Source organism: Balaenoptera borealis (genome assembly GCF_965194805.1).
Source record: "Balaenoptera borealis genome assembly, chromosome: 12".
NCBI lineage: Eukaryota > Metazoa > Chordata > Mammalia > Artiodactyla > Balaenopteridae > Balaenoptera > Balaenoptera borealis.
In genome coordinates, this window is record NC_138869.1 from 31,347,190 (window position 1) to 31,360,274 (window position 13,085).

The 13,085-nt window shown below is 54.5% G+C and overlaps 1 protein-coding gene across 1 annotated transcript; it reads left to right on the top strand.

Annotated features, from left to right (window-relative positions):
- Positions 1-4,623: 4,623 nt before the first annotated feature.
- Positions 4,624-9,783, top strand: FEZF2 (FEZ family zinc finger 2). The gene is made up of 5 exons (XM_082346089.1): positions 4,624-5,392; positions 5,756-6,701; positions 7,051-7,185; positions 7,388-7,520; positions 8,407-9,783. The coding sequence occupies exons 2-5, from the start codon at positions 5,814-5,816 to the stop codon at positions 8,664-8,666; spliced, it is 1,416 nt and encodes a 471-aa protein (XP_082202215.1). The 5' UTR covers positions 4,624-5,392; positions 5,756-5,813; the 3' UTR covers positions 8,667-9,783.
- The last annotated feature ends 3,302 nt before the right edge of the window (positions 9,784-13,085 follow it).

Sequence of the window (13,085 nt, forward strand, 5' to 3'; positions counted from 1 at the left end):
TGCCCTTGATTTATAGGCGCCTCTCCTGTTCGAGGGTGAAAACCAGTCCCCGAATGCGAGGGGCGCTGCGAAACAGCCGGGTGCAGTGGGACGGGCGCGCCGCCACCCTGGCTGTGGGCGCCGCAGCATCCCCGAGGACGCGGGCAGATGCAGACGGCTCTGGCCCATCTGTCCCTGGAGGCCCGGGCCCAAGACGGTGCTCGCGCGCTGCGCGCGGGTACCCGGAACCCGGGATCTCTCCGGGCGTGCCCGGCCTCGCTTGGCCGGCGGGGTATCTGGGGCTCTTTGTCTCCCGGCCGCACTAATCCTGCTAACCGCGCGCACCAAAGGCGGAGGAGGCCCGTGCGCCTCGGACAAGCCAGCCACTGGCAAGCCGGTTCGAATGTTTTCAATAAAATGCTTCCTGGGGGAGAAAAAAAAAGGATCGCAGAAGAATTTCTCTTCAGAAGTTAATCTATTTTCAGCGGTTAAGCGCAGCACCGTGTAAATCAGATCCTAAATGTCCCCTTAGAAAGAAGTAAGAAAGGAAGGGAGGGAGGGAGACCCCTTAAACCGTAAACTTTGTTTGGTTTGGGTTTGTTGGTTTGGTTTCGGTTTTTTGTTTGTTTGTTTCCAAACGAGTTACGGAGCAGCGGGGAGAAAGAATATCAAATCTGCCCAGTGGGTGTTTCCCCAAACTCAGCAGCCTCGAGCGAGCCGTCTGCCTCCAAGCTACTCAGCTCCCTGGGGAGATGGCCCAGGACGCTTATTATGTATTGCAACCTAATAATCGGGTGAGGAAATAATAATAATAATGGTATTTAAAATAACAGTGCCTCTTGTCATCTAGAACCAAGAGATACAAGCCACCAGGGCTGGAATTGCAACACTTTTTGGGAGTAGAAATGCTTGCCTTTTCCCTCTGTGATCCCAGAAGTAGTGCAAACGTGTGAGCTTTTGCTCCAGAAAGGGATTTTCCTCTGAGGTTGTCTACACCCCAGGAAGGCGTCTGCTAAGTAATTTATTCTAAAGTGAGGGCGATTTCTGGCATTTAAAAAAAAAATTTTTTTTTTTAAACAAAAGTCATCTTTACAGTATTCGGGTTAATGACCATAGAAAGGCCTGAGGGAGGGGGCAGAGGAGGAGGACTCTAGCCGTGCCAGTCATATTTAATATGCTTCCACAAGAGAATCCTCTGCAAAATCAATAGACAGCCGCCAGCTGTGCTTAAACCTGAGATTTCAATTAAAGCGTTGCGCTCCAGTCCTTGCTTGAGCCTGGATCCGCAATCAGTGGTGTGCGAGTGGCTTGGCCTGGGTGCGGCGTCCCACAGCCGCAGATCCCCGAGGTCGCGGTCCGGGTCAGACCCAGCGGAGCTGCAGATCACCGGGCTTTGGCACCCCGCTCTGCAGCGTGGGAAGAGCACAGGCCGCCGAGGGGTGTCAGGCTTAACTTTGGCAGTGTTTCCCCACCGCGGCCGAGCTGTGGAGGCCCCAGCGTGGGCCAGATGGGCCGAGCGAAAGCGTCTGGCTATCGGCTGAGACACCCAGAAGGAGATGGGCCGGAAGCTGAGGCCGCAGGGCGGAGAAGGACCCTATGGTGGGTCCAGAGCTGGTAGGCCGAGCGCGGTGGGCTGCAGCCCGCGCCGTCCAGCAAGGCCGGCAGCCAAAGGCCTGGGTGCCCCGGGATTGTGGGCGCCCAAGCTCATGATCCGGCCCCTGGGGCTGAGCGCACGCCGAGCGAGGCCTAGTGGGCCTCGCTTGGGCCGCGGCCGCGTGCCTCCAGGTCGGGCGCTTCGCTTGGGTCTGAGACTCCAAGGCACCGGCACCTCCAAAGTGGAGCTTGCGTACTAGTCCGGATTGGGAGAGAGCCTGGGATTTCTAATCTATCTAGACAGTCTCTGCTCACTTCTATCGGAAAACCATTGCTTAAAAGGACAGGACTTCTTTATAGTGGGAGGCTTTGGAAAACTTTGTCATAAAAGGATCCACATCCCTGAAATACAGGTGTATTTCTGCAGCTTCCTATTGCCCTTCAGGTCGAGTTACTTTGGATTTTTTTTCCCCTCACTGAAAATGTGTAGGTAGAAAAAAGTTATCCTTATTCTCACAGAACCCCTCCAACAACTCCCTAAAATTGTCAAATTTTAATACTGTCCCCTCCCCCCTGTTTTAAAGCATTTCAGCCTCAGGGGAAAAAAAGATGCTGCGGTTGAGAATGAATTTGGAGGATTGGGGGCAGCAAATCGAAATCTCAGCACTCCCTCCACCGAGTGCCACGTTTCCCCAGTCCTCTATTATTCTGCCTGAAATCATCTCGTTTACAGAAAATATTTGTTTGCACTATTAGTTGGTACTGGAGTTAATTACTCAATGTGTTAACGTGAAGTAATATGTATAAAAGTAGGATCAGTGTTTATTGTGTGGGTGAGCTGTTGAGCGGTGCTTGAATAAACTGCAATTAGGGTTAGATAGAGATTAATTAACGTGAGTGGCAAGGTGTAAAATAGTTTCCAACCCTCCACTTCAATATAATCTGCAGGCGAGGGAAGGAGAAGTTTGTGGAAGCTAATTAAATACTTTCATAAAAGCCAGTGTATTCACCCAGCATTTGGAAAGAGAGGCACATTAGGGGCAACTTGTTTTTACCCAAATGTTTTCTTTCTGTGGAGGTAGCACTCCTTTGTGATGCCGGGGGAGAGAGAGATGGCTTATGCAGCTACAAAGAGCGCTAGGGATGGCAACGCAGGTTCACGGGAAGCCTTTGGAAGGCTTTCAGCCTGATGGAGCTTTCAAACCAGCAGATCTTTGGAGCTGCTGCCGAGATCAACAATTACCCAGTTTGGAAAGGGGGTTGGGGTGCAGTGCTGATGGCTGAACGGGATCCACAGGGAAGTCGGGATAGAAATTCGGGTTTTGAGACCCTGCAGGTGTATTGATACTGTTTCAATGTCCCGGTGAGTTGCTGGTTTGTTTCGTGTCTGGTGATGGGGTGGGGTGGGGTGGGAGGAGTTCATCTGTGTTGTTTTCACGTTAACACAGGGATAGGGGTATACTGAGTCTGGAATTCTGCCTCTCTGAACGTCTAAATTAAATAGGCTGTATGGAAATGTTCTCCTCCCGAGGAGCTAGCCTCTTTCTAGCTTTGAAATCTGGAAGTTGGGTTGGGTGGGGTGGAGGGGTGGTGTTGTTGGGGAACAGATTCAAGACTGCTGAATTCAGGGGTAGTTTCCAAGCTTGGCAGCGTGGACAAATTAACCCACGGCAGTTGCCATCCAGGCCACTTTGCCTCGGAGACCTCTCTCTTTGTTCCCCATCCTAGCTTTACAAGTACACTTTTCCTTTCCTTTACCTGCCACGTCAATATCCTGTCTGCAATTACACGTCAGAGGGGGAGTGGGTAGGAGAGAGTTCTGAAGGGGAAAAAGGAATGGTTTGCCTGAATTTAAAATTAGACCTTTCCTGTCTTTTTCCCTGATGCGCTTCCTGGGATGTTTTGCGGCAGAGAGGCCTGGGAAGGGGTACTCAGCCCCTCCAGACCTGTTCTTGGGTGAAAAAGGAGAGGGTTTTCTCCCCCCCACCCCAGCACTTTCTTGGGCTCCACAAGATCGTATGTCTTCGGAGATGGAATTCACTATCAAACTCTCAACCCTGTTTGCTCATATTATACCCACCGTAATCCTCTGAAACTGTAGTTACGGCTACAAAGCTCGTGGTCTTGCAAAAGCCGGCTGGCAAGATATAATTGTCCCGCAAACAAAACCCTCCAAAAGTTGTTTTTTTTTTTTAACCCCTGCATTCCACCCCCCCTTTCCTAAACCTAATTCTCTCCCTGGCTCTCTTGCTAGCTGCTACGCCCCTCCCCATAAGAACCCTCAGCCTCCATCACTTTTGTTGTCGCCAAGAGCACCCGGCCTGTTGAAAGTGCTGGAGCGTCTTTGAGCAGTTTGTTGTGATACGCAGGTGGAATGGTCTGCAAACAGATGAATTCAGCCCCTCCAAACCGAGCGCGGAGCGCGCTGCTTTTGTGCGCGAGGCACAAAACGCTGAATTCCTCCGAACTTACTTGGGGCCTGTCTAGAAAAGGGCCTTTTCTTCCCTCTGCGTGTACCTCTGGCCACACTAAGTCTCTGCCCGCCCCCCTTCAGCCCTCCTCCCTCTCCCCTCTGATAATCCTTCTCTTTATTTTAGAAAAACACAAAACCCGGTTCCACGCGGTGCTTTAGTGGCTAAAAGTGAAAGAGCTGCCTTGGCAGAATTCAGCTCTATGAATCACTTCGGAAAATTGGTTCGACTGAATGGCCTTAGGAGGAAAAACGTTTTAATAGGATCCAGGGGAGGTTCTGCTGTTTCAATCTGCTCCTTAAACAGGTGGAGATTGGACCTTCTCAACTATACAAACAGTAAGTACCTATCAGCGGGGAGAGCTGCCCTCCGAATCCTCGCCCGCAGCCCTAAACCAGCAGCGGAGCCGGGCTTGGCCTCAGAAATCCGATCACAGATCAGCGATTCTGATCGATTAAGATCTCAAACGACCCTCCAGCTCGCGGTGCCGTCTCCCCCAGCCGCAGGCGGAGAGCTGGCCAGAGAGGGGAAGGCGCACCCGCCAGGCGCCGAAGCCCCCGGGCTCTGAGCGCGCGGCCTTGCTCTTCCGGATGCTACGGGGTTGTCCTTAGGCTGCAGGAGCTCTCTCCCGACCTCCGACGCCAGCCAAGGCGAGCCCGTTGTTTTTGCATAAATTAATATTTCCCCATTAACAAGTTCCCCCCTCCAAACGCGGCGCCCGCGTCCATGCGCCACATCCTAATGAGGTAATTATCATTTGCGCGTGTTCGCGGCTGGCGCCGGCTCCGTGGGTAAATGGCAGTTTATTAGCACGATGCCCAGCTCGGCTGCAGAGGGCTAAGGGATACTTCGGCGACTAGACGGACACCCGGGGGCCCTTTGGGGCGGCGCGTCCGGGACCCCCTGCCCTTTCCGCGTCCCCCAAACCTGTAGGCCCCCAAAGTTGTGAATCACGCACGGAACTCTGCCTGGGTTTGGGCTCCCCCCCCCTTTTTTTTTTCCACCGGCAAAACCATCACGATTCCTCCCCCTCCCCCTCCCGTCTCTTCCCTCCTTGCCGATTCGCGAACCGCTCGCACTTTCCCGAGGGGAGCGCGGGCGCCAGTTGCCTCCTTTTAAAGTTTGAGGGGCGGTGGCGGCGGCGGCCGGCAGGCGCGGTGGAACACAGGGGCCGCTACAGGAGCCGCGCCGCCGCCCATGTCATTCCACTTCAAGTGACTTCATGTGATGTCAGCTGAATGTAAAAGACAGTGATCTCACGCGGAGGGGAAGATGTTTGCCATCAAAATGTGACAGAGGAGACAGGCTGCATGGCTCGGAACGCATCTCCTTGGCGGTGGGGGAAAGAGGTAAATGCGAGGCGGCTCTCCTCGTGCTCTTTAACTTTGCCCCTTCGTTATCCAGCTCCCAGCACGCGTGGCGGAGGCCGGGGTCCAGGGAGCGGCTCAGGGGGGTTAATTTGAGGCTCTTTTCTTTCTTTCTTTTTCTCCCTCTCTCTTTTTCCTCTGTAAACCCTCCCCCTTTCTCCCCCTTTCAAAGTCCCAGGGCAGGGGCTGGTGGGTTCCTTTGCGCGCCGGGTTAATGGGCGGTAATTTGGTACCCTTGGGTGCACTTTGTTCTGCCCCTGTTGATTTGAATGCAAATGGGTGACCTGGACCCTACAAGGTGCTTATTAAATTGCGGTTTCCCTCCCTGCCTTTTCTGGAATGCAGACCTAGTGGAGAGAGGCTGCGCCCTGGCCCAGTCCGGTACGGCTCAGCTCGGCGAGCCATGGCAAGCTCGGCTTCCCTGGAGACCATGGTGCCCCCGGCCTGCCCGCGCGCTGGAGCGTCGCCGGCCACTTCCAAGACGCTGGCCTTCTCCATCGAGCGCATCATGGCTAAGACGTCGGAGCCCCGTGCGCCCTTTGAGCCCCGACCCGGGGCACTGGAGGCGGACGGCGGCCAGGGCAAGAAATTGCTCAACCTCTGCTCACCGCTGCCCTGTATGATCCCCCTCCAGCCCCTAGGCTACGAGGTGCCGTCCAAGACGCTGCTCAGTTACTCTGAGCTCTGGAAAAGCAGCCTCCGGGCGGGCGGCGGTGGTGGTGGAGGAGGAGGAGGAGGAGGAGGAGGAGGAGGAGGAGGAGGAGGAGGAGGCGGCGGCAGCGGCGGGGGGGCCCCGGTGTGCGGCGCCAGCGGCTTGTGCAAAACCAACTGTGGCGTGTGCTGCAAGGCCGAGCTGGGCCTGGCGCCGTCTGCGCTACCCGCGGGCAGGGTCATCAAGCCGCAGGTCATCAACCAGGCAGTGGGGCTTCCAGGCAGCGGCTCGCTCTACTACTTCAACTACCTGGACTCTGCCGCGTACCCGCCGTCTGAGCTCCTCGGCGGCCACCTCTTCCCGTCCGGCCTCCTCAACGCACAGGCCCCCGCTGCCCTGGCTGCGCACCCCAAGCTCTTTTTGCTGGAGAACGCCAAGTTGGCCGGCCTGGCCGCAGACAAGTTCCCCCACCCGGCCCCCTATGCCCATAAGGAGCGCTTGCCCGCGCCGCTGGAGCAGGTGCTGAAGGAGAACTCAGCCCTGACCGCTGAGCGCGGCGGCGTCAAGGGCCACAGCAAGCTGCCTGGGGGCTCCGCGGACGGCAAGCCCAAGAACTTCACCTGCGAGGTGTGCGGCAAGGTGAGGCCCGGGGTCCGCAGGGGCCGGGAGGGGTGAGCAGTGGCGGCTGCTTCCCTGGGGGGCAGCCTGGACGGCCCCTTTCTCACATCTGGGAGCTCCCCAGTAGCTGTCTACTCAAATTGGGGGCACAGTTGGGCCTCAGTTTCCTATTCTGTAAAATGGGGATGCCTTTGTCAGCGGCCACATGTGACTGGCACGAGCAGTGGGTTGGGAAGCTCTTTGCAAAATGAAAAGGGCTCTGGTTTCCGAAGGTGGTTTTTGGTTGGGGGAGGTAGGTTGTGCCCTCCGCAGGCTGACTGTGGACTCTCAGGACAGACACGCCACAAGGCCCCCTTGTGTGCTTCCATAGGTATTTAACGCTCACTATAACCTCACCCGCCACATGCCGGTCCACACCGGAGCCAGACCGTTCGTGTGCAAAGTCTGCGGCAAAGGCTTCCGCCAGGCCAGCACGCTCTGCAGACACAAAATTATCCACACCCAGGTACGTGGCCCCCGGGTCCGACCCGACCCGTACCCAACACCCGGAGACTGAGCGACGGCGTTGGGGAGAGGATGACCAAGGGATCCCCTAATAACCCCCACCAGGGGCCCCTGTCCCTTCAAGGTGCCCCTTCCAGGAGCACCCGAGGTGGCTTCTCCCGGCCGGGGCCTCAGCCTTACGGTGCGCACGCCCCTCTCCGCAGGAAAAGCCGCATAAATGCAACCAGTGCGGCAAAGCCTTCAACCGCAGCTCCACGCTCAACACACACATTCGCATCCACGCGGGCTACAAGCCCTTCGTCTGTGAATTTTGCGGCAAAGGCTTTCACCAAAAAGGTAACGTGCGGGGCAAGGCCCTCTCCTCACCTCCCCTCGGGACTCGGCGGGTCACCGCTAGCGGGAAGGCAAAGAAGGATCCGGAGAGAGGGAGCGCGAGAGCCGCAGGCTCCGGCGCAGCATTTCTTTGGAATCGGGTTGTGCAGGGTTTGGGTGCAAGCTCTCCGGGCCGGGTTAGTAGACCTCGCTGGACTCAGTCTGGTTGCACGGGGAGACTCCGAATTTGGGAGGTGGGAAGGAAGGAAGGAAGGGGTAGAGGGAAAGGAAGTAGGAGAAAGACAAGGTATTGCGCTATAGAGAAAGCGTCCCTTTGTAGCCGGGACTCTCTTCTGAAATGGAAAAAAAAAAAAAAAAAATCGAGGCGTATTCCACCTCCTGGGAAAGGTTTAGGCTGGGGGAAACCTCTGCTGTCTCCAGGACACACTGCTTGGATTTTCCAAGGCACTTTCGGATATCCAAGTGGTAGTTAGCGGACCAGAGGGAGTAACTTTAAAAATGAGAAGAAAAATAATAACAAGGGACGAAGCCCGGGTTCATGCGAATTTCTTCGAGCGAGGCAGCGGCCGGGAGAAGGACCCCATGCGTCTCTGGGCAGCGCAAAAGTTTCCGGGCCGGCGGAGCACAGCGGGAGGGACGCTGCGTGGGCCTCAGGCCCCGGCGGGGCTGGGACGCGGGGCGGCTACGCGGGACTCGGCCCTCCATCCGGTAGTGAGAGCCCCGGGCTTGACGCGTACGAAGTTTGACAACTTCTTCACTCGGAGAGGTCGCGCCCGCCTAGCCAAGCGTCGCCTTCTTTGCGCGGGCACCTGAGCCAACCCCGGGACACCCGGCCCCTCCCCGTCCCACTTCATTCCCACCCCCCCTTTTTGTTTTTGGTCTCCTGTAGGCAACTACAAGAACCACAAGCTGACCCACAGCGGCGAGAAGCAGTACAAATGCACCATCTGCAACAAGGCCTTCCACCAGGTCTACAACCTGACCTTCCACATGCACACGCACAACGACAAGAAGCCTTTCACGTGCGCCACTTGCGGCAAAGGGTTTTGCAGAAACTTTGACTTAAAGAAACACGTGCGCAAACTCCACGACAGCGGGGGTCCCACCGCCCCCTGCACAAAGGACCTGACTCGGACAGTGCAGAGCTGAGAGCTGCTGCCTCGCCCTCCCTTCCGGCCCTATCCAACCCCCAAACAGATCACACGTATAAACTTATTTCTAAAATTAAAAGAAAGGAGAAAAAAAAAAAAGCTATAGCAGAAAGGCTAAAATCTATTTATCGAAACCAGCATATTTTTGGAAAGCTAAACGTTTCCTCGATGACTGGCAGCAAACGCCTGGCTCCCACCTTTGTATATTCGGGAAACATTTAAACCCAATGCGCCGAAACGTATTTAATTCCAGGCCTCAGCTTCTCCTCGGGCGGCGGGTTTTAACACCAGGCTGTCACGTGAACGTCCCGGAAGAGCGCGGCGCCCCCAGCCATCTTTATACAGCCATGTAAATCCTCCTGTACACACGAACACGGAATATATACATATATAACTCAATAAACAGAATCATTAGTGCGTCTTTTCTTACCCCCCCCCCCTCGCCGCGAGTCAACTCAGCCACCCCAAAGAAGGAAAAGGAAATAGGCGTTTATAGCGTTTCCCGGCCCAAATGCGACTTCCTCTGGGGCACTGGGACCAGGGCAAGGCCAAACCGTTGCTCGTGCGGCGCTAGCGTGTTCATATCCCCCAGGAACCAAGGCTCAAAGGCCTTCACCGGCCCCTACGTTGTACCAAGTTTTTATTTGGTAACTGTTCTGACCGAGGGATTCTGGGTGTTGCCTTATTTGGGTGAGAAAATTGCAAAAAGAAGGGGTTAAAAGTGGCTGGGTGTCGGAGAGCAGGTTTTGGGTGCGTGTCCTGGAGCAAAGAGCCGCGCCGCACCGCACCGGGGTAAACGGCCAGGGCGCTGCTCCGCCGGGGCGCTTCTGGGCACATCCCCTTCTCTGGGTGACCTAAGGGAAGCCACTCTTCCACCCAATCGTTACTGGCGGCGAGAGCTGGAGGCCAAGTGTCCCAGCCTCTCCGGACCTCTGGGGCTCCCCGGCCCGCGCTGTGGTCTGGGGCCGGCCTCCGGGTGCGTGCGCCCTGCCGCGGGAGGGCGCACCCGGGCTCCCGCAGCTCGCCGCCGCCGCAGCCCCCGGCGTCTTGATTACGGCGCAGTTAGCCCATTTCCTGAATAGCCATCTCCGCCGCCGTGCACGCTGATGAAATGGTCTCACGCTTGCTTTCTAAGTAATGACCCAAATTAAGAGAGAAAACAGAGACCCTTCAAACAGCATTACATTAATCATCTAATCATTCCCAGGAGGGGGCCGGCCGCCGCCGCCCCGTTTGATCCGAATCTGGATAATCAAGAGCTCGGATTACTGGCTCGGCGCGCCGGGCCTTCTCCTCCCGCTCCCCCACCCCTAATATTCGCACCGCGATTCAGCCCACGTTTTCTGGAACAATGTTCCCCAGCGCCGGGAGGAAATGTGGCGCGGGGCCGGGGAGCGCGCTTCCACGCAACCTCGCCATTGCAAGGGCTAGGGCGGCGGCGTCTGGGCACTGATCCCACGCGGATTTCCACTGAAGGTGGAGGCTATTGGGAGGGAGAGATGGTTAATGCAAAGGGAAACCCCCAAGTAACTCTGAAAGTGACTCGAGTGAGGTTTATCCCAACGCCCGGTATACAGTAGGCGCTCAGTGCTGCTTGCGCAAGGGGCTCCCATAATCAAAGAAGCTCGCATTGCCGGAGCGCTTGCTCCACGCCAGACACTCAAAGCCCATTCTTTCGAATATTCACAACCCGCAAGCTGGGGATGATTATTCCCACCTTGTGGAAGGACGGAGAAATTGAGGCCAAGATAAAAGCTAAATGACATGCCTCGGGTCACAGGACTAGGTAGGGTCAAGGTTCGAAGTCTAGGCTTTTAGAAAACCCAAACTGCCTTCAGTCCTCGTCGGTGGAGGAGGAATATCCCGATTGGGACTCGGGAAAAGACATGCGGCTGCTGGGTGGACGCTCTGTCCAGGTCACAGCCAAAGGTTGGTCCCCACCCCCAGCCCAGTTCGCACACCCATTGCGCGGGGAAGGAGAATTGTCGATTTTGTTTGCACAGAGGACAGCGACAGCTTCCTCAGGCTGTCGCGGGGGTATTTTTAGTACCTCCGATTCAGAAATAGGAACGTGTACATTAGAATTCCATTTCCTGAAAGGAGAGCGTCCTCGTTTTTTTTGTATTCCTCTCCCCCTCCCAAGTCTGGGAAGACGCAGCCAGGGGAGGGGGGGCGAGGAAGCGAGGAGGAATTTAAATGTTAGCTCGTTCTGGCTGCATTTCGCTGAGGGGAGATTGGGACCCAGAGGGATATGCAGATTTAACTCCGAAATCTCGGTGGATGCCACAAACCCCAGGAAACCCCACAATGGGCGAGGAGGACTTGGCGGCTAAAGATATGGAAATAGCTCCTTGCTCTTCCCAGACATCTATCCCCAGGGGGCTTGCGGGCTGGCTCGAAGAGTCCGCTCCTTTCCTAGTTATCTTACTAGGTTTTATTAGCCCCGCCTCAGAGACACACACCCCTCCCCCATTTCTGGGAGCTGTTGGGTGCCCTCCTCCAGTTGTCTCAACCAAAAATCCTTTACTTCTTGCATCTCTGAAAGGATCCTTGGCAGATGCGCTTCTTGGAGGCCAGACAATGGCCAGGGCAAGCCCACCTTCTTCCTAAACAGTTCCAGAACTTTGGGCAAGGGGCAGACACAACAAAGTTTAGTGCAAAAGCATCTTCTTGGGGAATTCTTAGACAACTGCGTTGAAAAGTTGGCCTGCATATGGGAGTCGTGATTCACTACTCCTCTTTCTCTTTAAGAAGAAAAGATAAATAAAAAATAGATGGGACACTCCCATGCAGGGAAATAACTTTCTAACCATCAAGTAAGAGAGCCTTCTCTGAGAAACTTCTTCTGTAATGTTTTCACAGGAGAAAGACTAAAAGGGTTGCCCATCTCATAAACTGGAGAAATTTATTTCCAGGTGACAGTTCTGAAGAGGGTTGAAGATCCCATGCTTGCAAACGACAGCAAATGAAATAAAACTAAAGCGTGGAGCAGGAGGCATTTCTCTCTTGGACTGCTCATTTCTCTCTGCCGTCGGGGAGAGGTAAGGAACCGGGGCTCGGAGTTGAACCTGGGCAGAGTTACTGGAATACTCCAACCTCCTTGAGGTTGTTTCCTCCTAACCGATTGTTCCGTAACCTTCACACCAGAGCCTGTCAATCGCTCTCACCTGAGAAGGTGTTATTTCACATCTGGTGGTAATTGCAGATAAACAGAGCTCTTCCCTATCTATAGGGCTTAGCTCTGCTTTCCCCAGGTTTGAAGTCCCTCCTCCTCGGGTTAAGATGTCTGCTTCCTTCAGTTGTGGGATTCAAGAAAGGATTCCTTCACCTGAAAAGTAGTGCGAAGAGAAAAGGAACCTTCTGTCTGAATGACTAAACACCTTTCACAGCCAGTGCAGGTTCTGACACCAACGCTAAGCCGTTGTAAGTAATCATCCTAACTGGGATCCTTCTTAATTATTCCCCATGCATCGGAATTGATGGGTGAAAGGCTCTGTTTTCTGATTTTTTTCCCCCCTCTTAATATTAAACTGTTTGCATGACTTGTAGTTTCCATTATTAACAAATGACTTAAACAAGGTAGTCATCAGCCGCATATTAATATTCTAACCTTGATTAAATTGAAGAGGCCGCCCTTTAAAAATATTTTAAAAAAATCAAATTGCGGGGGAGGGGAATCCTGTCACAGACACAAAAAAGACTCCAATTATCTTTTCCCCTACAAGATGTTTGTTCTGTCCATGACTGCTCACACTTCAGCAATCTTGCCAGCAAGACTCAAAAAAAAAAAAAAAAAAAAAACCCTCCTTCTTCCAAAGCCACAGCCTTGTACATAACAGATTGTACAGTCCTATTGCCTTAGGCGGGTAAGAGGTTCCTCTCTGCTAAGAGCGACACAGAGAAGTTGCCAGCATCCAGACGCATTTTGGGGGGCACTGTGATCACTCTTGCCTCGGCTGCAGAAGTGTGCCTGTAAGGTCCCCATTTTGCTCTTTGGCTCCTAAGAGGATAGGGAGCCGCCTGAGCCAGGCCCAAGAATCACAGCAACAAGGCATCCAGGTGTGCAGGTGGTGAATGAGCTGGGGGGGAGGGGAGGGCCCGAATAACAGTGAGGGTTAGTTGGGGGGGTGCTGCCAAAGAGAGGACAGGAGTCTTGAGAAAATGCTGGGAAATAAACAACCTCAAGGCAGCTGCGTTGCCCTTTTCCCTGCACTTCCCTCTCAAACGTCTGAGCAACCAGTTTGCTCCTAGAAACATGTTAATTGCCAACGGAGCTCATTAAGGCATGCACATGCAAAACACAGCAAGAAAGATTAAATGGACAAAAGCGCAATAATGAACTGTCAACAATCGGGCCCATCTACGCGACCAGGATCACTCAAGAATGAGGCATTTAGAGGCAACAAAGGATTGTCTG

Bases quoted from the DNA above. Each gene is read 5' to 3' on its own strand.
- FEZF2 (XM_082346089.1), top strand. From the start codon at position 5,814: ATGGCAAGCTCGGCTTCCCTGGAGACCATGGTGCCCCCGGCCTGCCCG. The intron at 7,186-7,387 runs GTACGTGGCCCC...CCCTCTCCGCAG, and splicing joins ACAAAATTATCCACACCCAG to GAAAAGCCGCATAAATGCAA. The intron at 7,521-8,406 runs GTAACGTGCGGG...GGTCTCCTGTAG, and splicing joins CAAAGGCTTTCACCAAAAAG to GCAACTACAAGAACCACAAG.